This window comes from Eumetopias jubatus, unplaced genomic scaffold (assembly GCF_037043125.1).
Source record: "Eumetopias jubatus isolate StellerSeaLion01/CBP00866 unplaced genomic scaffold, mEumJub1_p1.0 scaffold_3, whole genome shotgun sequence".
In the NCBI taxonomy this organism is placed as follows: domain Eukaryota; kingdom Metazoa; phylum Chordata; class Mammalia; order Carnivora; family Otariidae; genus Eumetopias; species Eumetopias jubatus.
The window spans coordinates 71,911,771-71,938,237 of record NW_028274809.1 but is presented as its reverse complement, the minus strand read 5'-3'; the positions used below and the strand labels follow the sequence as shown (position 1 = coordinate 71,938,237).

At 38.8% G+C, this 26,467-nt stretch overlaps 2 protein-coding genes across 3 annotated transcripts in view; one reads left to right on the top strand and one right to left on the bottom strand.

The window, feature by feature from the left end:
• Positions 1 to 5,123, top strand: part of TANC1 (tetratricopeptide repeat, ankyrin repeat and coiled-coil containing 1) — a 173,324-nt gene extending 168,201 nt beyond the window's left edge. Inside the window, exons 24-26 of the mRNA XM_088021685.1 lie at positions 270 to 416; positions 1,344 to 1,444; positions 2,100 to 5,123. Coding sequence (XP_087877811.1) covers positions 270 to 416; positions 1,344 to 1,444; positions 2,100 to 3,513 — 1,662 coding nt within the window. The 3' untranslated portion in view covers positions 3,514 to 5,123. The remainder of the gene's footprint in view (positions 1 to 269; positions 417 to 1,343; positions 1,445 to 2,099) is intronic.
• Positions 5,124 to 7,846: 2,723 nt separating this feature from the next.
• Positions 7,847 to 26,467, bottom strand: part of WDSUB1 (WD repeat, sterile alpha motif and U-box domain containing 1) — a 53,838-nt gene continuing 35,217 nt past the window's right edge. The window contains exons 10-12 of one of the 2 annotated variants that reach the window (XM_028113040.2): positions 24,956 to 25,096; positions 19,829 to 19,870; positions 7,847 to 8,022 (exon numbers count right to left, since the gene is read on the bottom strand). In XM_028113040.2, coding sequence (XP_027968841.1) covers positions 19,842 to 19,870; positions 24,956 to 25,096 — 170 coding nt within the window. In that variant the 3' untranslated portion in view covers positions 7,847 to 8,022; positions 19,829 to 19,841. The remainder of the gene's footprint in view (positions 8,023 to 19,828; positions 19,871 to 24,955; positions 25,097 to 26,467) is intronic. The other variant, XM_028113039.1, reaches the window with a different exon arrangement.

Genomic DNA, 26,467 nt, shown 5'->3' with positions numbered 1-26,467 from the left:
AATGATGTAATGTATGGTGATTAACATAACAATAAAAAATTAAAAAAAAAAAAAGAAAAGGAAAACCAGTTTCTTTCTTACTGCGCGGAGCCGGAGGCTGCAGAAGCTGAGGACAACAGGGCGGTGTGTTCATGCCAGCCGGACCCTCCCGTGTGCTCTGATAGTTTCGGTGGTGCAGGGAGAACCTTGCCAGGGTCTTCAGGTTGTGGGAGCCTATTCATCTTGGAGCATCTGGAAAAGGATCAATTTCTGTGCTTTTTGATTCCTAGAAAGGGAAGATGAAAGAGGCAGCCCAGAGGTACCAGTACGCCTTAAGGAAGTTTCCCCGAGAAGGATTCGGAGAGGACATGAGGCCATTCAATGAACTAAGAGTTTCTCTCTATCTCAATTTGTCTCGCTGCCGAAGAAAAACAAATGTAAGCTGTGGGGCCTTGTTCTACTCTTTTAGTAGTAGAGTGTTGGCTCGTGCTGAAGGCCAGCCCTGCACAGACCAAGTCAGGGGGTCTCCTGTGTGCTTTGTTCGCCCATCTCTGAACTTGGCGTGTGGGGAGCTGCTTCTCTTGGGTGGTCATCATGTGGTCACTGTCCCGCCCCGGCTCTCCAGGTGCTGAGACAGCGCATTGGAGGGCACTGTCCTCTGCCTCAGGAGTGAGAGGTGAGCAGACTGCCACTCCGTCCCTTCCCGATTGGGTGCTGCCAACGTTGTCATGGGCAGCTCTTCCCAGACGCAGAAGGAAAGGGTACCATTGAGTTGAACACGGATGTGTTCCAGTCTGCCTAGTGGTTATTGTGTTTGCCCAGAGGGTATACCAGTAACTGGTTCACTTGTTAATTGGTAGGAGTTACTTCTTAGTTAATTTGTAACTAGTAACTCATAGACTTGTTTCAGTATTTTTCTCCTTTTTTTGTTTTTAAACTTCATCTTCTCACTACCAAATCCATTGACCTGCTCGCTTCTGTACCCTCCCCCCCCGCCCCACATTGGGGGCGCCTAGCTGTTCCAGTGGGCGGTGTCTCTGCCCCTCCCTGAGGCCACCCCACCCCCCCACCCCCAGCGGCACAGCTTCCATCTGCTCTTGCCTGCTAGTGCACTGCTTCTGCTGCTCTTCTCTCCATCCGGAATCACCAATTTTTGTTTCTCTACTGAATTCTTCTCTTAAGATATTAATAAGCTTTAACTGTCTCCCTACTTTAAAACAAGAGAAATAAAACTTCCCTTGTCCTTTACCTCCCCAGCTGTCCCAATTCCCTGCCAACCTGTAGAGCAAAACTCCTACTAAAAAGCTGCCTGTAGTCCTGTCTCAGTGCTTCTCTTGACTCATGTCTTTAAATGTTGACACTAGGACTTTGGCATGGCAGAAGAATTTGCTTCCAAGGCTCTCGAATTGAAGCCAAAGTCCTATGAAGCCTTTTATGCCAGGGCAAGAGCGAAGAGAAATAGCAGGTACTGTCTGGGGGTCGGTCTGTGACTAGAGAAGCCTTCTTGGGTCTCTGCGGTATCACAGCTGCTGGTTGACTTTGGGGGTTGCTGACTCACAGGCATTACTCAAATGCCTCTCATCCCTAGCTTCCAGGGGGCACAGCAGTGGGTATTCTTAGCAATGGCTAGACTTTTGTTTTCTCCTGACATCCCGGTAACTGTTCCTGCCCAGCGCCCCAGCTGCCACTCGCTGCCACACAGAATGCCTCGATCAGTCTGTGCTCGCAGGGAAGCTACCAGCTAGAGACACGAGAGCAGGCAGGTGGGGGGAAGGGAGGAGAGGCCTGGAAGACTTTGGGGTTAGAGATGGACACAGTGAGAGGCGGTGGCGAAGGAGGATTCCGACACCCACTGCCTTATGCCTGTTTCCTCTCCCCGCCCGGTGGGGTTTGCGGACACAGAGGGGCCCTGGCATGGCGGCGCAGGTGTGGGCCGGGATTCGCTCCCCCGCCGCCGAGGAGCTCTAAGCCAGTGCGGACCGGGCCCTGCCCACCCCCGTCGGTGTTGCAAACGCCCTCGGCTGCCTTCCCGCTCTGGCTAGCAGAGCTCTCTCATGCACAGCCACGTTCCGAGCGCGTTCCTACACGGCTTGTAACTCGCCTTCTGTTCTGACATAAAGGCAGTTTGCGGCGGCCCGGGCTGACCTGCGGGAAGCTGTGAAGCTCTGTCCCACCAATCAGGAAATCAGGAGGCTCCTGGCCCGTGTGGAGGAGGAATGCAAGCAACTGCAGAGGAGCCAACAGCAAAAACAGCAGTGCCCACCGCCAGCCGCGCCCAACGACTCGGATAACGAGGAGGACGCCCCGACCGCCGGCTTGAACGACCGCTTCCATCTTGAGGAAGCCGACGAAGAAGACACTTCCTCGCAGGAGGAGTCCATTTCCCCGACGCCCAGGCCTCAGCCGTCCTCATGCGTCCCCTCTCCGTACATCCGAAACCTTCAGGAAGGCTTACAGTCCACGGTCGGGCCGGTGTCCCCGCAGAACAGGCCGGGGGTTGGTAAGGCCCTGAGGGAGGCTGTGGCTCCGCCGGGGCTGGTGCTGCAACCCACCCGGCAGGCGCAGATCGTGAAGACCAGCCAACATCTGGGGCCCGCGCAGCCAGGCGCGCGAGGCGGCTGCACGAAAACGCAGGTCTCTGCCCAGACTCCTCCCCCGAGGCCTCCGCCCGCCGGGGGCAGAAACCAGCGTTTGGAGGGAACGGGTACTTTGATTGTGGGAGCCGGTTCTGGCCATTTCGCAGAGCGGCTGGGCCCCGGCCACAGCGTCCAGCTGCAGCACAGCGACGGTGGCGCTGCCTGTCCCTTACCAAGCAAGGTAAAAACCGCAGAGAGGCTTCTGTCTCATGCCCCCATCGCTGTGGATGTCGCTCCTTTAAACCAGGGCGGGCCAGCGAGCTGCAGCGACGTGCGACATCCAGCTTCCCTCGCCAGCTCGGGTTCTTCTGGTTCTCCGTCTGGCAGCATCAAGATGTCAAGCTCAACCAGTAGTTTGACTTCCAGCAGCAGTTTTTCAGATGGCTTCAAGGTCCAGGGACCGGATGTTCGCATCAAAGACAAGGTCGTTAACCCAGTTCCGAGCGGGACAGCTGAGCACAGGCCGCGCAGTACTCCGTTCATGGGCATCATGGATAAGACTGCCAGGTTCCAGCAGCAGAACAACCCTCCAAGCCGTACCTGGCACTGTCAGATGCAGGAGGGGCTCCTGACAAACGCGTCCTCTGCAGCTGGCCTGCAGCCCTTGAACTCGGAGAAGCCCCCTCTCAAACAAGCAGGAGGGCATCCTAGCCAGGCCAAAACCTGCTCTGTTCCTACCCTGGCGGGGAGTGTCCACAGTGGGGCACAGGGGAAGGAGCTCGAAGAGAAGAAATGCCAGATTCCAGTCCACTGTCAGGATAACAGGATCACTAAGACCGTTTCTCATCTGTATCAGGAAAGTATCTCTAAACAGGGGCCTCACGTCAGCAGCGAAGCCCACAGGAGTCACCTTCCTTCAGCAAAACCGAAGCGGTCATTCATAGAGTCAAATGTGTGAGCCTTAAGAGAGAACCGCATGTGGGATTGGGAAAACAGTGTGCTGGCTTCTGGTGGTAATTAAAAGGTTTTTCATGAGACAAATTACCTGTTAGCCATGTATTTTTTTTCTTTTTTCCTTGGGGGTGATTCAGATACCCTTGATACATTTAAAACGTGGGATAAAATTTCTTTGATAAATAGCTAGGAGTCACCATAAATAAAAATGCTAACCAGAATTAAAAACTATAATTAGTTAAGCCTGTTCAGTTAAACATTTAAGACCGCCCAGAAGACATTAACTCATGCTCTTCTCTTATGAAATTGTTTGGTTTTTTATCACTTTTCTCCTAGCCTTTGCTATGTGATAAAATCATAATATTTCTTAGAGAATGTAAATGTCTAGTGATAGATCTAACTCATGGCATAATATCCAGATGGTGTATTCTGGGAAAGGTGGAATTTTCAGGTTTCAGTTCCATTGAGTCAAATCCCAATTTTTATATATAAATATATAATAAAAGTTTCTAGCTGAACATAAGTGTGACTATAAATGTTACACAGCTGATTTTTTTCAGCAAAATATGAGAACATTCGAGTACTGTTCCCTGCGTAGTAGTTCCCTTAAGAGGATTAAACATTTAGTTCCATGTTATGGTTCTCATTAAAAATATTTTTATAGCACCTTTTTTGGAACTGTATTTCCACTTCAAGGTGTTTTTAACGTTTGGAAACAGTATAAGCCATTTGGAATCACAATTGGTGGTTTTAGGCTAAAGTTGGATTTAGGCTAAAATACTAAGAATACAGCACTCTTTACGATACATAAATTAGCTCTCAACCGGTTCCCAAACTGCTTTTAACAATGATAGGGCTCTCCTGGAAGAGGCGTTCCAAGGTCCTTTAAGGACACTATTGAATTTGGATAGTTAAGGTATGGTTGGTTGTTGCTTTTGTTTCATTATACAATCATGACTTATAGTCACATGTTGTACATATTAAATAGCCAAGTTGTAAATATAACTATTTCAAGTAGTTAATCATAAAAAAAAAACCTCATATATTTGCATGTTCTTTGTAAGCTTCCTTCATGCTGGTTATTGCACTGAACGATGTATTATTATGGCATGTTAACAGTATACCAGTAACAGCACTTTATCTCATTTATATGAACACCTTTGAGGTGCTACTTAAGTCCAAACTGATGTATTATTCATTTGTAAAGATAAGGTACAGCAATGAACCTTGGTTTAAAGGTATTTTTATATGAAAATGGTGTGCTATTGGAGATTGTGAAAATGCTAATTTGAAAGAGGTGGGAGTATAGTTGTTTTATATGTTGGGATGTGAAATTTATTTTCTAGAATTGGGGAGAAGGAAGTTCTATATTTACAGAATGTTTTAAAAATGAATAGTTGTCTTGAAGTTCTTGTGAGCATCATTATGGTTTTGTACAAATAGGAAGTCTTCTGGTGTCATTCTTCAACATTTGTTCCTGAGTGTGTAAGCGTACTTCTTACGGCTTTATCATTTTTATAGGCTTTCCATGAGTTCTGCTATAAGTACTATGGCTTATTTATTGTTCATTGTTTTCTTTAATATTTGTGGAAGTCTTACTCTTTTGTTATGTAGTTTTGTTTCTGCACAACTACTGTACTTTTCCATATGGAATAAAGAATATTAATAGATTCTGTTTTGTATTAAATGAAACAGTGGGTAAGTAGAGACTGTCCTGATGACAATGATCTGCTTTGGTTTAATCCTGGGTGATCTTGTTACCCTAAAGGAAATAGTGAAAGGTCTGTTTTTATAGTACTACCACCAGATGCATACTTAATTTCATCTAAGAATAATTTCAGAAAAAGGGCGAAGCTTCGTGATATCCCAGAATATTCAGTGGTTAACATTAGTCTTTTTGCCTGAAAAGAGGAGGAAGAGCATTCTGTACTTATCTGTTCCAGAAATCTTGGTGTCTGTTTTTACTGGCAACAGGATCTCTTTAGTACTGGAACTCTCAAACCCTTTGGCAATACACCAAACACTGTGTTGATTACGAGAGTTCTTCACGTTTGTATAATCCTTCAGTTAAAAGGATGCATTTGTCTTTATCCCCACATATTTCTGTCTCAGAGCAGTGGGAATGAAGGTGAACATCACACTGGCTTATATTGTGATAAAACCCTGATGTGGAGTCTCAGGCCGGGGTATCCCCTAAGACTCCTTCAGGTTCCTGTCTGGGTAGGAATGTTATTAGTAAGGCTGAGTAAAGTGTTTGCAGTCCTTCTTTAAAGCTGTATATTAAACTTAGGGGTTAAAAACAAAAAACCAGGTGGGACGGAGAAGTGTTCTTAGCTGACAGAGAATTGTTAGATGACTTTGCTATGAAACTGCCAGTGGGACTCTGGGAATTTCTTATAAACTACATCAGGATTTTGATACAGTCTTAGTAAAGATATTTGGCCCAGTTAGCCCAGAGAGAAGTCTTTTTGGGAAGTCACTAGTCAGTGCCGAGGCCGGGGCTGCGGGCAGGTGAACACCGCTCCCGTGTCATTCTCAGTGAAGGGCTTGGCCTGGGGAGTGTGGTGAAGGGGTCTTGTGGGGTCCCTTCCTGGGGGTGGTTTTGGATTTGGTTTGTTTGCTTGTGTATCTGGGGGGAGGAGGGGTTGTCAGGCTTTGGATTTATTTGCATTCATAAAAAGAAGCACTTCACTTTAGTAAATTATTGGCATCTTAGTTTTCAACCATTTTAACAAGAAACTATGATGGTGAAACGTAGAAAATTGCCACCTTTAACACATTTAAAAGATAACCAATCTTTTGTTTTCTATCGGTGATTTTTAGTAATTTTTTTTTAAAGATTTTATTTTTGACAGAGAGTGTGTACAAGCAGGGGGAGCAGCAGAGAGGGAGAAGCAGGCTCCCCGCTGAGCAGGAAACCTGATGCGGGGCTCGACCCCAGGACCCTGGGATCATGACCTGAGCCGAAGGCAGACGCCCAACCAACTGAGCCACCCAGGGGCCCCGATTTTTAGTAATTTTTATGTAAAAAACCAGTCTGCCTCCTTTGGAAAATAAGTCTGTCAATCAAAACAAAAAATATTTGGCCCAATGGTGGGCTCTGTCACTTAAAAAATCTTTGGTTAAAATTATGTTAACCTACTTTCTCTATAGAATACAATGGAAAAACACCTAAAACCTGTTCCCAACTTTTTTTTTTTATTTTGTCCTCACTTGAATGTAAGCAGCATGGGTGGTATGAAAAAGAAAATCCTCTTGTAGAATCAGCTATAAATCCCAGCTAGGACACAAAGGAAATAAAATTCAGTAATCCATTAGGAGGATGGAAATTTTACAAAGCAGCTTTTCTTTATAATTGCTATTTGGAGCTTTTTGTGGTAGCTAGGCTTTCCACAGTTCTGTGAACACAGCATATTAACTGTAAATTTGTAAAATATAGAAAAAGACTAAATATATACATAATTACATCACTTTTCCCCCTCTCATTTCTGAGTTTTTGAATTTTTGAACAGTAAAATGAGGGTTTTGGGGGTGGGTAAGAACAGAGTCTTGGGCCCTGCCTGCTCTTACAGCTGGGTTCTAATGTGCCTTCTGTTCCGGGACACAGCTTAGGACAGGTAGGGAAAGTCGCTACCACCTCAACTTCGTGAACCTGAAGTTTTCTGCTGAGGCAACACTCATCGGTATTGTATTAACTACCAGTCTCTTATGTAAAAATGTATAGTTACCCTAGTTTAGAATGTTATATGATAACTTTAAGAATCCTAAACTCTAAAAGGAGGCTGGTTTGCTGCTATATTTCAACAAAGCCAACTTGACACATTCATGCTAATTTATCCCATCTAACTTCTACACAGGTTTGGACTGTGGGGAAAAATCATTACCACCTTGAAAATTTAGAATCCAACAAAATTGCTCATTAAACATTTCAAAATGGTTTTCTCAATTTAGTCATAAAATATTTTGCTACAAATTCTCTTTAAAAGGATTCCAAAGAGTTATCAAATTAATGGCTTTATTTAACTAGGATTTCAATGTTATGTTGATTATTCTGATCTTTAGTTGTAATGAGAATATAATCTTTATCGAGCAAGAATGTGAGCATTGGAATTTTAAGTCAAAGTGAAACTTTATTTTTCTACAGGTTAAGATTTCTTTCACTAATACAAAAAGGCTTTTATAGTAAAAATAGAAAAGAAGTCAGATATGTTACTTAGTCCATATGATTTAAAGAAAAAGTCTTTATAGGTAGCTAAATTCACTTTTCTCCTGTTTTGCTTTTAATAATATGATTAATATTTACCTTTAAATCATTCAAATGAGATCACTGAAGAATATAAACAATATAAACAGTTTTATTTCTGATGTGTCTCTAGCCATCGGCTGATGGCCATTTTCAGAGTCCTGTTTGGTGTCAGTACCATTGAAGGAAGAATGAGATTCGTCATGGGACTTGTACGTTTCTTTTTGCTGATCCAATTTTCCATTGCTTCCTTTTCATATGAATAGCCATCTAAAAAAAAAACCACACACACACACAAATTATTTGCAGTGTAGGAAAGGGAGATTGGGATTACCAAAAGGAGTTGAATATACCAACTCCACTGCCAAGGCCTTTGTTGTGATTTAAGTGGTGGTCTTGTATCAATACTCCTAAAATACTTCTGCCACAACACCTTAAATTCTGCCCTACAAGATGCACTGAGATTGCACAAATTACCTGGAACAGTGTCAACATTTTACTGATAATTTTGAACACAAATACTATAACAAAGGACTGTGTCCAAAATTCAGATGTAGCAGAAAGGAAGAAAGGAAAAGCCAGGTAGAGGAGAGTGGTTGTGAAGATAAACTGCCTTATTAGAACGGTTAGCTGTGTGTGCAAAGTAATATGGCGAAAGATGAAAAGAGCCTTAGGAATACCTCAGCAAAACTTTCTGACATACTGGAAACTCAGGGAAATGGATACCAAGAGATTATAGAACTGAGCCCACTAAGGACTTGACAGTGAAGGGACTTATGATAAAAAAAAAAATGCTATGGGCTAAGGTTTGTTAATACACGTTTGTGCAAAATTCTTTGCACATACAAAGATTGGAGTTTTTGCTTCATTTTTTTCTCTTCGCTCTTTAAACTGAAAACCTTAGTTCCTGATTACACATTTATTTGCTTTAATTTACAATGCATACAACAGTTTCAAACTAACAGTGTCAATACATTACTAACACAGACTGTGAAAGAAATTTAAGATTTCTTTCTGGCTCTTTGTGTCACCAAGAATAGATCCACTAGGGTTTTCTAACTGAAATACTGTGTTTGATGAAAATCACTTGGAAAAAAATTCTTCCGTTTGATTATGTTACCAACTTGACATGTAAGTGTGTTAATTTGCTTCCCTTTTTTATCCTCTCAATTTTTAGATCGGTTTGTTTTGCATGATTTAATTCTGTAAAACATTTAAGTGACTGCAAAGTAAAAGCTGTAAAACAAAGTACATACAGGGGAGTCTATTCTGTCTCTGTCCAACATGGGTTCCCTCCCATCCCATACAGGTAACTATGTACATTTTTATCCTTTTGTTTCTTCTTGAAAATATAAGCATGTGTAAACACAATGCATACACATTCTTACACAAGAGCTAGCATACTGTACGCTATTTTGCACCTGCTTTACACCCTTTTTTATTCCCCTCTCCCCCCCCTCCCCGAGCAGTCCACTGTATGGATGTATGGATGGACATCTCGGTTGTTTCCAGTCTTTGCCTTTTACAAATAGTGTTGCAATGGACAGTCTTATTTTGGGCGAGATTCCAGAAGTAGGGTTGCTGCATTAAAGAGTATAATTTTGCTAGATATGCCAATACTTCCATAGGGGAATTCTACCATTTTTATTCCTACTGGTCATACTGATGAATGCTTTTTTTTTTTTTCCCTGAAGAGCTTCACCAAGAGAATATGTTGTCAAACTGGATGTTTACCAGTCTCTCATGAACAATGCTATAGTTTTGGTGGTTTATAGTTTATAAACTATAGTTTATAGTTTCAGGTAGCTTTATTTTGAGGAAGATAGAATTTTATATATATATATGTTTAAGAGCCATTTGTTTCTCTTTTTCTTCTGAACTGTTACTATTTTTGGCCCATTTTTCCTTTAGGCTGCCCTTAGATTTTTTCCTTTTTAAACACTGAGATATAATTGACATACTAGTTTCAGATGCACAACATAATTCTTCGCTATACTGTGAAATGATCACAATAGGTCTCATAAACATGCATCACCACACATAATTACGAATTTTTCCTTTTTCTTGTGATGGGAGACTTGTAAGATTTCTTCCAGGGGTAAAGGGGGAGAGGGAGGTATGGAATGACTAAGTCCTGGGGATGAAAGGTACAGCACGGGGAATACGGTCAATGGTCTTATAAGAGCGTTGTATGGAGATGGAGGGGGCTACGCTGCCGGTGAGCACAGCATAATATATAGCCTTGCTGAGTCACTGTGGTGTATGCCTCAAACTAACTGCATCTAGATTTCAATTAAAATCTCTTAGCAACTTTCTAATATACATTGCTGGCTATAGTCACCATGCTGAACACTGTATCTCTAAGACTAATTTCATGACTGGAAGTTTTTATCTACTGACTACCTGCACACTTTCGTCCATTCCCCCACCCTCTGCCTCTGGCAACCACCAATCTGTTCTCTGTATCCATGAGTTCAATGTTTTGTCTTAGATGCCACATGTGAGAGAGATCATAGGGTATTTATCTTTCTCTGACTTATTTTATGTAGCACAATGTCCTCAAGGTCTATCCACGATGGCACAAATGTCAGGATTTCCTTTATTGTGGCTGAATTATATTCCACTGCACACATACATATTTTCTTTATGCCTTCATCCACTGATGGACACTTGGGTTGTTTCTATGTCTTGGCTATTAATAAATCCGGGCAATGAATTGGGGGGGGGGGTACAGATATCTTCAAGTTAGTGATTTGGCTTCCTTTGAATAAATACCCAGTAGGGGAATTGCTAGATCACAAGGTAGTTCTATTTTTAATTTGAGGAATCTCCATATTGTTTGCCATAGTGGTTGCACTATTTTACGTTCCCACCAAACAGTATGTAAGGGTTCCCTTTTCTCCAAATTGTCACCAACACTTTTCTATATATAATAACCATTTCTAACAGTTATTACAAGGTGACGGCTCATTGTGGTTTTGTAGTTCCCTGATGATTAGTAATGTTGAGCACCTTTTCATGTACTTGTTGACTATATGTAATCTTTGGAAAAATGTACATTCAGATCCTCTGCCTATCTTTTTTCTATTGAGTTACAGTTCTTTATATATTTTGGACATTAACCCTTATCAGATGTGTGATTTGCAAATACTTTCCCATTTCATAAGCTGCCTTTTCACTTTGCTGATGGTTTCTTTTGTGCAGAAGCTTTTTAGTTTGATGTAGTCCCACTTGCTTTTGTTGCCTTTGCTTTTAGAGTTACATCAAAAAGATCATTGCCAAGACAGATGTCAAAGGGCTTACCACCTATGTCTTCTCCTAGAAGTTTTTTGGTTTCATGTCCTACATGTCTTTAATCCATTCTGAGTTAATTTTTGTATATGGTGTAAGATAGTGATCCCATTTCTTTCTTTTGCAAATGGCTGTTTTCTCAGCACCATTTATTGAAGAGGCCTTTCCCTATTGTATATTCCTCATTCCTTTGTTGTAGATTAATTGATCATGTATGTGTGGGTTTATTTCTGGGCACTCTATTCTGTTTGTATCTGTTTATACACCAATACCATACTCTTTTAATACTATAGCTTTGTAATATAGTTGGAAATCAGGAATTGTGATGCCTCCTGCTTTTTTTGTTAAGATTGCTTTGGGTATTCAGGGTCTTCTGTGATTCCATACAAATTTGCTCTTTTTTTGTGAAAAATGCCACTGGGATTTTGACAGGGATTTCACTGAATCTGTAGATTGCTTTGGGGAGTATGGATATTTTAACAATATTCTTTCAATCCATGTCTTTCCATTTCTTTGTGTATTCTTCAGTTTCTTTTCTCAATGTATTCCAGTTTTCAGTGTACAGTTTTGTTTTTTTTTTTAACCTCCTTGGTTAAATTTATTCCTAGGTATTTTATTCTTTGTGATGCAGTTGTAAATGGAAGTATTAATTTCTCTGAGAGCTTGTTACTAGTATACAGAAATACAACAAATTCCTGTGTATTAACTTTGTATCTTGCAACTTTTACTGAATTTGTTGATTAGTTCTAAAAGGTTTTTTTGTGGAGTCTTTACAGTTTTTCCTATATAAAAACATGTCATCTGCAAATAGTTTTACCACTTCCTTTCCAAGTTGGATGTATTTTACTTTTTTTTTTTTTTTTTTGCCTAACTTCTGAGGCTAGAACTTCCAATACTGTGTTTTGTTTTGGGTTTCTTTTTTAAGATTTTATTTTTTTGACAGGGAGAGACACAGTGAGAGAGGGAACACAAGCAGGAGGAGTGGGAGAGGGAGAACAGGACCCTGGGATCATGACCAGAGCCGAAGGCAGACACTTAACGACTGAGCCACCCAGGCGCCCCTCCAATACTATGTTGAGTAAAAGTGAGGAAAGTAGGTTCTCTTGTCTTGTTCCTAATCTTACTGGGAAAGATGTCAGCTTTTCACTGCTGACATTGATGTTAGCTGTGGGCTTGTCATATATAGCCTTATGCTGAGGTACATTACCTCTATACCCATTTTGTTGAGGGCTTTTATCATAAATGGATGTTGAATTTTGTCAAAGGCTTTTTGTGCATCAATTGAAGATAGGATTTTTATCCTTGTTTTTGTTAATGTGGTATATCATGTTGATTTACAGAGGCTGAACCATCCTTGCAGCCTTGGAATAAGTCCCATTTGATCATTGTATGTAATCCTTTTAATGTACTGAATTTGGTTTGCTAAACCTGAAGAATTTTACATCTTTGTTCATTAGGGATATTGGTCCATAACTTTCTTGTGTTCTTGTCTGGTTTTATTATCAGGGTAATGCCGTTCTTGTAAAATGAGTTTGGAAGTGCTCCCTCTTTGCCTAGTTTTTTGAGAAGGATTGGTATTCCCTGAATATTTTTTATATCTTTGGAATATAAACACTTCATTAGTCTTCTGCACATTTCTCTTGGATTTTGAGTCCGGGTTAGGAAGTGTCCCCATTTCCAGATTATCAAGGAATTTATATTTCCTTCTAGGACTTTGTTTCTCTCTAATCCATTTGGAATTTAGATGCACAGTATAAGAGATGAAGGCAGTGTTAACCCTTTTCCATATGGCTATTAGTTGTGAGAATACCACTTTTTAAATATTTGTTACCACTAACATATGCCATTTTTATCATTCACTAAATTTCCAAGTGCACTTGGATCAATTTCTGTATTTAAAAATTTTTTCCTGTTGTGTCTATTCATGTGCCAATCCCACTCTGTGTTGTTTATAAAGGCTTCAAACATGTTCTGATATTTGATAGGGTTAGTGACACTCCTCCTTTTCATTTTCTAGATTATTTGTTGTTTGGTCTTTCCAATGGACCCTAATCATCATCTTCTGTATCATTGGGAAAAATCTAATAGTGACATCTTGCGGACATCGTATCTTCCTATTGTCATGGTGTGCTCTCCATTTGTTCCAAGTTTACTTTGCAGGGATGTTCTTTGTTTTCTTCACGACTGTCTGGCACATTAAGTCCTCTGTCGTACATTTTTTTAAATTGCAGTTGGCACACGATGTTAGTTTTGGGTGTACAACACAGTGATTCGCTAAGTCTATACTGTGCTCTGCTCACAGGCACGTAGCACCCGTCTGTCACCATACAAAGCTCTTCAGTACCCTGACCATATTCCCTATGCTGTGCCTTTTATGCCCCTGACTTACTCCGTAAGTGGAAGCCTATCTCCTGCTCCCCCTTTACCCATTTTGCCCATTCCCCTACCCACCCTCCCTTTTGGCAATTACCAGTTTATTCTCTGTATGTGTGGGTCTGTTTCTGCTTTTTGTTCATTTTTTTTTTAATTCCACATATAAGTGAAATCATAGTATTTGTCCTCTGTCTTAGCATAATACCCTCTCAATCCCATGTTGTGGCAATGTTATATCTTTTAACTGCTTTTGTTTACATATACATTTACACATGAAGGCTACTGATTCCTCTTTGATTTGACTTGCTAAATGCTGGTTAGACTTATTAAGCTATTGTCTCTCAGCTCTAAATTCATGCATGATACTGAGGACTCCGCATGCTGGAGCCAGGATAACGCAAACCACATTTCTGCTTTACCAGTTGGCTCCTTGTTAGATCTTGCAATTGGATTCCTCTAGAAGGCGACAAAAACAGTGAAGGCTCCTACCAGTGTTGTGCCTAGCCCTGGCCCTTTATCTGGCAGGGGTAGTTGGTTATACTCTGCAGATTTTTGGCTTGCTTCATTGTAGGTACTGCTCCAAGTGTCTTATCCTTTCCCCTTTAGAGGCACCAGCCGGTGGCCACCCCTTCTTAAAGGCCTGGATTCTGGTTCTTGGAGACCCATGTGAGGTTCTGATGACCGTAACTTCCTTTTGTTTCCCAGAGTCCTAGAGATGGTAGAAGATTTCTGCACATGCCGTTAGTGCCTTTTTCTTTTGAGATACAGTTGACATAAAATCTACCTTTTTTAGTATACAATTCAGATTCTTAATGGTGATGGTTGTACCACTCTGAATTACACTAATTTCAAAACATTTTCATCACTCCATAAAGAAACCCTATACCCCTTAGCATTCACTCTCCCCTCTCCTGGCAACCACAAATCTTTCTCTGTAGATTTGCCTATTCTGAACACTTCCTACGAACAGAATCTGTGTGGCCTTTGGTGTCTGCTTTCACTTAACATAATGTTTCCAAGGTTCATCCACGTAGCATGTATAAGTATTTGTTCCTTCTTATAGCTGATTAATATTCCATTGTATGGATATACCGCATTTTATTCATTCAGTGATGGGACATTTGGGTTATTTCCACTTTCTGGCTCTTACAGTAAGACTATGAGCATACATGTACAACTTTTTGGATGAATATTTTCAATTCTCTTGGATATATATCTAGGAGTACAAATGCTACATCACATGGTAACTATGTTTAGCTTTTTGAGGAACTGCCAAACTATTTTCAACAGCAGCTGTACCAATTTACATTTCCACTGGCAATATTTCTGCAAATCCTTCTAACACATGTTAGACTCTAGTCTTCCTAGTAGGTATCAAGTGATATCTCAATGTGGTTTTGATTTTCATTTCCATGATGATACTGGACATCTTTTCTAGTGCTTACTGGGCATCTGTATATCTCTTATGGAGAAAGGTCTATTCAAATCCTTTGCCTATCTTTTAATTGGATGATTTGTCTTACTGTTCCATTTTAAGAATAGCTTGAGTAAGAAAATATACTCAAAGTTGAGTAAAATGAACCTTAATCTTCTATTACCATCACACTGGCCTATTACTGATAAATGATGTCCATGCTAATATTATTACTGTGTGGAATATTATGAATTCAATAGTTAATTCATTTGCCACCAGGCTAGATAAATCTGACAATAGAATGTTTTTGACCTTCCAGGTGAAAGGGGCCCACTTTTGTTATTTCTTAGTTACATTCCATTGTGGTGAGGTAATGCTGTTTGTGTTAGTGCTGGGTACTTAAGTACAGTTAATATTTATGAATGTCCCATATCTTTTCAAAAAAGTGTAATGTCTATTTTGAACATTCAGGGTTTGGTACATTTCTGCTTTATGAAAGTTGTTGCTGTGTTTGAGACTGCATAGCTAGTAATAGCTACCTTCCCTGAGAATTGTGGTCTTTAGTATTACATAGTATTTTCCTGTGTCTTAAAAAAATTTTTTTGGTCTGAATTTTATTCTTACAGACATGTATGTAACCCCTTCTTCATGCCTGTCCTTTTATTTCTAGCCTGTCTGAATCCTTTAGGTTGGACTGTGCTTTGTTAGCTAATCTCAAATCTTTTTTCTCTTTAGTGATGAGTTAAAACCAAACTGTATTTTTTATATATCACAAACTTTCACTATAGGAGCTGGTTTCATCAATTTTAATGCTGGTTACCTTTACCCTAGTATCTTTTGAGACACAGAGAGAGAGAAGCAGGCTCCCCGCTGAGCCAGGAGCCCGATGCAGGGCTTTATCCCAGGACCCTGGGATCATGACCCGAGCCAAAGGCAGATGCTCAACCATCTGAGCCACCCAGGCACCCCTACCCTAGTATCTTTTAAAAAGGGATGAAGAGGGGTGTCTGGGTGGCTCGGTTGAGTGTCTGCCTTCAGTTCAGGTCATGATCCCAGGGTCCTGGGACTGAGCCCTGCATCAGGCTCCCTGCTCAGTGCGGAGTCTGCTTGTCCCTCTCTTGAATAAATAAAATCTTTAAAAGCGACCAAGAACATACTCAAAACTTCAAATAGGCTTTTCATCAGTTAATAATCAGTGAATGTATTCAATTTTTCATATTCTCTACTCTCATTTTTAATGTATATTTTATCTGCACTGTTAGAGCATGCTATCATATAGTGTTTTGTCACCTTTAACTGAATTCCCGTAAGTGAATAATTTTTCCTTCCCTGCTTATGGATTGTTAGTTTCTTGGGTGGTGAGAGTGAATAAAAGGTCAAATCATTTAGTCTATGGAGGTGCAGGTTTCCTACTATAACAAAGTCAGTTACACTGGCCATAGTTTACATAAACTTCAATATCAGCTTTTCATGGTATAAAATAGTGATTCTGTAGAATAAATAACAGTTTTCGGCTGGTAACAAATATTTGGTAAACAGGAAAAGCAGGAATTTGGATTGGATCTAGAGCATTGCTAATGATATATAAGGTTTCACACTACTAAGGCTCATTCCAGAGCAGTATGAGGGATTAATTATCAGAGCTACAAAGCAGAGACCCCTCCCCACCTTCCCATACACAGAGCCTTTCATGTATAAAAGAAAAGGCACTGATGCATTATTATAACTAAAAATGACACTCCTGTTTTCTTTGAAAAATTCATGCATGAAGTTTACTACAACTGGAGTTGGCTTATTTAAATCAAAGGTGGTGCCAGGGGAGAAAAATGACAGAATATATAGTACACATTCAGTAGTAACTGGTAAGTTTGCTTGTTTTTACATCCTTCAATAAAAAATATTTGTCCAAACAGTACCATTTGACTTTTGCTATAAACCAAGATAATGAGTGGACAAATCAAGAACTGTACCAGCAGCTAGTTCTAGCTAGTAAACAATACTTAATAATATACTCAGATGCACAGGTTCTAGTAAAATACCAAAGAAATGATACCTATTACAAGATTTGTTTCTTAGACTTCCATTTCTGGTAACAAGCAGATTAAACCCCCAAATTTCTTGCTGTATTATACTTAGAAATGTGACTAAAAGAAACATCTTTTTACATGTATAGCTGACTTCCAGGTTCAAATGGCTTCACCCTTTTGAAAGGTTCAAGTGAAAAATATTAGCTCAGTGGCCTGGGCTCTAAATTTATATTATCTTTGTCCAAGAAAAAAACTTGCTCAGTACCCCTGTTGTCCTGGGAAATGGACAAAGCCAGCCCAGCACCTCTCTGTAGCTATATGCCCTCTTTCTGCACTGAAATTCCACAGGTAATACTCGACCGAAGGTGAACACTCACAGACAACAAAGAGCAGATTAAGGACTGCACAAACCTCAGAAAATGAAAATAGATATAACCTCTGAATATTTCTAAAATATGAATCTATAATTACTGTTCCAAAGCACTGTTACCTATATTCATTTAATCTGCACAACACTCTTATGAAGAAACTGATTATGGCCTGAATAACTCCCTACCTATTTGACCTTGGAGTGACCCAAGCAGGCTGGCTCCAGAATCTGCCTTTAAACTCCAGGCTAAATCAGATATCCAGAAATGAAAAACTACTGACATTGAAATTTTGAAGCAATGTCAATGGAAAGGTTAAACAGTGGTTAGAGGACTGAGAGGTAGGTCTGAGAAAATTACCTAGAAAGGCTGAAGAGATAAGGTATATAGAATGAGAATGGCCGAAAGTTTTCCAAAATTGATAAAAGGCACAGAATTCCATTCAAGAAGCACTATGCACCCTGGACAAGAATTAAAACTACCAAAGAAAAACTGTTTGAAACAAAAAAATCGGAATTAAAGTGACATTATACTTGCACAGCAACAACAAATGCCACAGTATGTTCTCTCTATATAATTGAGATGAAACACTTTAGAGAAAAAGCAAAATGGTCAGATAGGGTTTATTAGCTTTTTTCACTTTTGAAATGACAAGTGTGAACACTGATTTTTTTTTTTTTACAAAGCTACCTAAATTAATTAACATACTTAAATGTTCAGAACAGACTTGAAAGCCATAAGATGATGGGACACCTGACTAGTGTAAAGTTTTCATTTCTACTCCTCCAACTCCAAATTAAATTTTTTAGATTTTCTGTAATTTGAATCAAAATATCAATTAGATTTTCTTTTGTAGTATAACAAGATCCTAAAATTTATCTGGAGGTCTGAATGGGCAAAAATTGGGGAAGCCAATTTTTAAAAAGATGAGTATAATTCAAACTAAAAATTTAAAAATAGGGCAGTACCTATCAGTATTAAGATTTTATCTAGTGTACCTGTGTATATACTACATGACTGAGGATTTTCTTTTGCAGAATTACTTGGAAAAAGACGTCCATCAACAGTGTGAGTTAATTTATGGCACGTTCATACCATGAAATACTGTTCTGTAGTTGTGACTGCAGTAGTTCCAAGCATACTGACAAATACTGATATGTTAAGTAAATTGAATTTTTAAAGTTCATATCATATCCCTTTGTCACAGAATAAAATAAAAATATCTGGAAGGCTATATCAGAAAAAGAAGAAGCCTCCACATTTTCAAAATCTTGTGTTTCCCTATTGCTTCTCACCAAACACATGCTGCTTTTTATAAAGGATAGATGAATAAAAATACTGTGTAAGAATGCTTCGAAGGCAGTTTAACAGATACACGGTGTAGAGGGCTCTGAAACACCAGGGGGAGAAAAAGCCAAAAAGGACATGTAATCAATTCGGAAAAATTCAGCAAAGAAGGAGCAAAGAGCTAAAAGAAAGCGAAATCAAATGGAAACATGTGGGAAGGAATTAGCCCAGATAGATCAATCACAATAGACAGAAATCAGTTCAATTCTATTAAATTGTATAAAAAAATTCTTCATCTTTAATTTCTACACCCAAGGTGGGGCTCGAACTCACAACCCCGAGATCAAGACTAGCAGGCTCTACCGACTGAGCCGGCCAGGCATCCTGAGGACAGATTTTTTTTAAAAATTCAACTTCAACTGTATGTATGTTTTCCACAGGGAACACCTCTAAAAGTAATACAGGAAGACTAAAAATAAAAAGATGGCAACTCTCCCTGGATTATACTATGTGGAAAAAAGCTAATCCCAAAATGTTATTTACTGTATGATTCCATTCATATAATACTTTTGAAATGACAGCTTTTAGAAATGGAGGACAGATGAGGTCTGGAGGACATCTAACTATAAAAAGGCAAAAGCTGGTTTGTAGGTTTGGAACTATTCTGTCTTGATTGGTGGCTGATGCTCAACCTTCCAAAAGGGACAAACTTGTAGAATTTACAACACATGCATGGAACTGGAGAAATCGAAATAAGTTGTAGACTGCATCAGTGTCCATATCCTAGTTGTGATATTGTATCATTTTGCAAAATGCTGGCAGCAGAACTGGGCAAAGTGTACAGGATCTGTTATTTTTTAGAACTGCATGTGAATCTTCAATTGCTTCAATCAAAATCATAAAGGCTAAAATGAAAGAGGCAATACTAAATATAAGTAAGGCTAGGGAGCAACTAGAATTCTTATACACTGCTGGAGGGGGTGGGGTATAAGCTATTTCAACCACTCTGGGTAACAGCCTGTACATATCTACTCTCTGGAATATACCCAAAAGCAATGCACATGTGTGTTCACCAAAGAAGATGATTAAGGTTCATGGCAGCCAATAATGATCGAATGGATCATTTGTAGTATATTCACACATAAAAATTTAAAAAATTACTGCTTTGTACAACGACATGGATAAATTACACAAAGCATGCTTAAGGCAAGAAGCTAGGCCCAAAAAAGACTTAGTTTATGATTCAATTTAGATAAACTTTAATCAGAAAAACATTTTTATTCATCTATAATGTTAAAAGTTAGGAAATGCGTTACCTGTGGTGAAAGATTATGTGAAAATCCAAGATGTACACTGTTCTAAAAATAGATTGAAAGAAAAATACCATGCAATTATGAACAAAAAGCAAGAGAATCAAGATTAAAACATGATACAATTCAACACAAAGTACATTAAAATGATGCCAACAAGAATATTTTAAAAGTAATTGAAAATGCAAACCTCCAAGAAGAGCGAATACTCAGAAACCTAATTTGGTGAAGTAATCTATTAAAAGCTGTATTTGAATTCATAATTCAAATCTACAAAGAAACTCTCCTACAAAGAAAACTCCAATATCCCTTATGAACACAGATACAAAAATACTGAAAACATTAGCATATCAAATCCAGCAGTCAGTGAAGAATTCAAACCCCAGAGATGCCACAAAAAAAGTTCTAAAATCAATTCAGCAAAGTTGCAAGATACAAAATCAACATACAAAAATCAGCTGTGGTTCTATACACTGAAGAATCCAAAAAGGAAATTAGGATAATTCCAATTACAAATAGCATCAAAAAGAATACTTAGTCATAAACTTAAGGAGATAAAAGACTTGCATGTTGAAAACGACAGAACATCGCTGTAAGAAATTAAAGACACAAAGGAAAGACATTCTGTGTTCATGCATTAGAAGACAATGGTTATTAAAATTCCCATCCTACCCAAAGCAATTAAAGAGTCCATGTAATTTCCATCACAATCCCTCTCAAAATGCCAAGGACATTTTTTGTAGAAATAGAAAAATCCATCCTAAAATTCATATGGAGTTGCAAGAGATCCTGAAGAGCCAAAACAATCTCAAAGAAAAAGTTGGAAGACTCACATTTCCTGATTTCAAAAGTTACTATAGATGAAGCCACAGTAACCAAAACAGTGTGGTACTGGCATAAAGGCAGCTATGCAGACCAATAGCATACAGAGAGAAATAACCCCCCACGTATATAGCCTAGTGTTTTCAACAAGGGTGCCAAGACCATTCAATGGAGGAAAGAACACTCTCTCTAACAAATGGTGCTGGCGAAGTAGATATCTGCATACAAAAGGATAAGTACACGATATACAAAGATTAACTCAAAATGGAACAAAAACCTAAATGTAGAAACTAAATAAAACACTTAGAAGAAACATAGGGGCAATGCTTCATGACATTGGATTTGGTAATGATTTCCTATGAATATGACCCCAAAAGCACATGCAATAAAAGAAAAAAACTGGACTTCATCAAAATTAACTTTTGTGTATCAAAGGGCCCCATAACAGAGTGAAAAGGCAACCTGTGGAATGGGAGATATACTTGTAAATCATACCTGATAAGGTATATCCAGAATATATAAAGAACTCCTATATCTCAACAAAAAACAGATTGAAAAATGGTAAAGGACTTACATAGATATTTCTCCAAAGAAGAAATATAAATGGCCAAGAAGTAGCTAAGACATTCAACATCCTAGTCATTAGGGAAATGCCAATCAAAATCCAAATGAGGGGCACCTGGGTAGCTCAGTCGTTAAGCATCTGCCTTCGGCTCATTCACGTCATGATCCCAGGGTCCTGGGATCGAGCCCCGCATTGGGCTCCCTGCTCAGCGGGAAGCCTGCTTAACCCCTCCCACTCCCCCTGCTTGTGTTCCCTCTCTTGCTGTCTCTCTGTCAAATAAATAAAATCTTAAACATACACACCCCCCCCCACACACACAAAATCCAAATGAGATACTACCTCACACCCATCAGGATGACTATTATAAAACAAAACAAAAACAAGAAAATAGTAAGTACGGGCAAGGATGTAGAAAAATTGGAAGTCTTGTGAACTGCTGGTGGGAATGTAAAATGGTGCAGCCACTGTGGACATGGTACGGTGATTCCTCAAAAAATTAAATACAGAATTACTATATAACCAGACAATTCGACTGCTGGGTATATACCCCAAAAGAACTGAAGGCAGGGACTTGAACAGATATTTGTACACCCACATCCACAGTGGCATTATTCATTATATCCAAAGGTGGTAAAAACCCACATGTCCACGGTTGGATGTATATACCAAGTATGATATAAACATACAATGGAATATTTTTTAGCCTTAAAAAGGAAACCAGTTGTGACACATGATACAATGTGGATGAATCCTGAAGATACTATGCTAAGTAATTCAACACAAAAGGACAAATATTGCCATGATTCTCCTTATATGAGGTATCCGAAATAGTCAAATTCAATACCACTGAACTGTATACTCAAAAACTGATAAAATGATTTTATGTATTTTTATATTACCAAAATAAAAAAAAATCAATGAATGTTGTGTTAGACAGAAAAATGACCCACAAACATGCCTACATCCTAATCCTGGAATCTTTGACTATGTTAACATGGCAAAAGATTATTAAGCTTGCCAAGAACTGAGGTCACTAATCAGCTGATTTTAAAACAGGAAAGTATCTATCACAGGAGTTCTTAAAAGCAGAAGAGGAAAGTAGGAAAGTGGGTCAAAGAGATACAATGTGATACAAAGAGATACTAGGTTTGAAGCTGGAAAAAGAAGGCAGTGTATTAATTTCCTATTGCCTCTGTAACAAATTAGTGCAAACTTAGTGACTTAACACAATTTATTATCTTACAGTTCTACAGATCAGAAATATGAAATCAGTTTCATTGGGTTAGGATCAAGGTGTTGGCAGGATGGCATTCTTTCCAAAGGCTCTAAGGGAGAATCTGTTTCCTTGTCTTTATTAGCTTCTAGAGGCTGCCTGAATTCCTTAGCTCATGGTCCTGTATCACTTCAACCTCTGTTCTATTGTCACCTCTCCTCTGACTGACTCTCCTGTTCCTTGGTTCACTTACAAAGATCCTTGTGATTACACTGGGTCGACCAGATAATACAGGGAACTCTTCTATCTCAAGATCCTTAATCATCTGCAAAGCCCTTTTGGCCATGTAACATTGACAGGCTCTGGGGCTCTAGAATGTGGACATCCTTGGGGAGCCATCATTCTGCCTACCACAGGTGAGAACAACCCTCAGGTTATAGTCAGCAAAAAAAATAGGGCCTCAGTCCTAAAATCACAAGGCACTGAATTCTACCAACAACCTAAATGAGCAAGAAATGGATTCTTCCCTAGAGCCTCCAGCAAGGAACAGAACCTACCAATACCTTGACTTTTGCCTGTGAGTGTACTGGACCTCTGACCTACAGAAATGTTGTGCTACTAATTTTGTGGTGATTTGTTATGACAGCAACAGGGAACTAATATAGTAATCTATCATAATACAGGATAAAAGAGAAAAACCACTTCAGTGGATAAGCATTTTATATATTCTCAGCAACTGGAGATAGAAGAGAACTTTAACTTGATAGAAGGCAGCTTACATAATACTTAATGGTGAAAGATTGAATTGAACTGAATACTTCCCCCTTAAGAGCAGACTGAGGCATTCCCACCGCTTCTTTTCAACACTGTATTGCAAATCCTGGCCAGCATAACAAGAAACAGGACAAGAGGTAGGGGTGGAAGGAGGCATACAGATTGGAAATACGAATGTCTACTTGCAGATGACGTGATCATGTATGAAGAAAATCAAGTAAAAGGACCTATAAAAGGTATTATTACTAATAAACTGAAACAGTCACAGAATACAAAGTCAATCTATAAAATCAATTGTGAAAAACCATGAACTGGGAATTGAAATTTTAAAAAACTAGTATCTATAGTGTTATAAAAATACGAAATACCTAATGACAGTATAACAGAATATGTGCAAAACCTACACATTGAAATACAAAGCACTGCTAACAGAATGTAAAGAAGACCTAAAAAAAGGGAGAGCTGTGTGATATTCATGAGTTGGAGCCGTCAGTTCTGAATTGATCAATAAACACCATTTTGATGAAAATCCTGGCAGGCTTTTATACTGAAAACTACAAAACATTGTGGAAAGAACTAAAAGATGATACAAATAAATGGAAAGACATCCTATTCATGGATGGGAAGAGTTAATATTGTTAAAATGTCCATACTTAACCAAAGTCATTTACAGTTTCAATACAATCTCCATCAAAATCCAAATGGCATGTTTTACAGGAATAGGAAAACCCATACTAAAATTCATATGCAATCCCAAAGTATCCTAAAGAGCTAAAACAATCCTGAAATAACAAAGCTGGAGGCCCTATACTTCCTGATTTCAAAACATATTACAGAGCTGTATTAATCAAAAAAGTATGGTATTGGCATAAAGACAAACATACAGACCAATGGGACAAAAGAACCCAGAAATAAACCCTCACATCTGTGGTGAAATGATCTTCAACAAGGGTGCCAAAACTACTTTTCAATGTCCACTAAATATTCTAATAAAAATGATCAAAACCATTCTTTTTCATGTTCATAAAATATTCTGACTGGTTAATTCTGCTTTGGGGCACACATGCCATAAAAATAACCCTAAGTAATGGGTAACAGAAAAAAGGAAGTACCACGGTATCATTGCAATGCTATTTACAATATAAAGTTTTCCACTATTTGGTATATGTAGGTGTTTACAAGAGTCAAAATGTAACATAGAGCCACAGTGGAATAAAGTTATTAAAACTGGAAATTATGTAGACTAGGTCAATATTTAGAAATGTATAAAGTTTTACACAAAAATTAAAAAACATAATATGGATTCACTGATTACAACTATGTAAAGTATATACATCTGTGCCTATTGACAAAAATTAGAAATTAATGTGGAAAGATGCAATTTTATAATCTTTAAATCTTATTCCTGTAAGGTTGTTTAAATTCATGATAGACAAAATAAACATGAGATCTCAACAGTCTATCTCAAAAACAATATTTTACCTTGCATACTTGTAACCAAAAACACATTTCACAAGTAAAGCTTGTTAAACTTACCCCTTTTGTCTCTAATCTTATCCAAACCTACTCCATCCAATTTTATTAAGAAATATATAATGTTCAATAGTTTACCTCAGATCAAAGGAGTTTAAAAAACTACTTAATGAGCTATAAAACAGATTTTAAAAATTTTCCACATTTAACAAACTTCTGTGAACCATCTACATTTTTTCATTTGGCACATAATATGCCCTGAAACGTAGAAAAGCATCACACATACCTGATGCAATGACAGGATCTTTCATAATCTCCCTTGTTATTGGACATAGAAATTCATCAGGAATTCCAGAAGAAAGGGTTTTCACCTTTGTCCTGAGCTCTTCAATTTTCCTCAGAACTTTACTCCGCAGCCCTAGAGATTCTAAAAAGAAATTATTTTGTTAGGGTGGGAGAAGCACTGGTAACCTCTATGCAAGTCTCTAGCAAATAAAGATTTTATCTATTACAACGAAAAATCTTCAGACATCTGTTTTACCACATGGAACTGTTTTCTTTATAAAATCTTTAATCTTTGTACTATAGAGTACTATGTGGTTAAAATAAATCGGCAACTAATGGAGAGTTTATTCTACACTTTATTCTGAAAGTTGGAGAATTTCAGACTGCTGAATACCAATAAACTGTATAAAATCACAAAAGATTATTTATTATTGGTTGCTGTGTTTAAACAAAAAAATTTCCTAATAATTTTTGAAGATCTTCAGTTTAATGTAAAAATTCCATCTTATATTTAAAAATTTTTGAAACTAGATATATCTGTTGATCTCATATGAAACACAATCATACATAAAGCTCATCTGTTTGTCCAAACAAGTTTCACTCATTTGTATTTTTACTTCTATCAACTTTTAAATTATCAATTTCTTTTTAAAGATTTTATTTATTTTTTTGACAGAGAAAGACACAGTGAGAGAGAGAACACAAGCAGGGGGTGTGGGAGAGGGAGAAGCAGGCTTCCCGCGGAGCAGGGAGCCCAATGCGGGGCTCGATCCCAGGACCCTGGGACCGTGACCTGAGCCGAAGGAGACGCTTAACGACTGAGCCACCCAGGCGCCCCATCTTAATTTTTAATTTCAGGAAGTTTAGTATAATTAATTTTAGGAGGTTTAGTGTAATTAGCTGTTTACATTTTTATTTAAACATTATTTTGAGAGAGAGAGCGAGCATGTGGGGGCAGGGGCAGAGGGAGAGGGAATCTTTTTTTTTTTTTTAAAGATTTTATTTATTTGAGAGAGAGAGAATGAGAGAGAGAGAGAGCACAAGAGGGGGGATGGTCAGAGGGAGAAGCAGACTCCCTGCTAAGCAGGGAGCCCGATGTGGGACTCGATCCCGGGACTCCAGGATCATGACCTGAGCTGAAGGCAGTCGCTTAACCAACAGAGCCACCCAGGTGCCCAGGGAGAGAGAATCTTAAGCAGGCTCCACAACCAGCGTGGAGTCCAACATGGGGCTCAATCTCATGACCCTGAGAGCATGACCTAAGCTGAAATGAAGAGACAGACACAACCAACTGAACCACCCAGGTGCCCTAGAACTTTAAAATACATCAGAATGATGTGAAAAAATAAATGCCCTATTTATTTAATAATTTATTCTATTTGTTCAATTTGCTAACTTTCCAAATCTTAAACACGAAGCAGATTCCTTAATTTACTAGAGAATGTTAACATTTTTGCCTCCATTCATAATAATGATTTTCCTAATTCTGCTATTAGACTACCACAGATGTTAA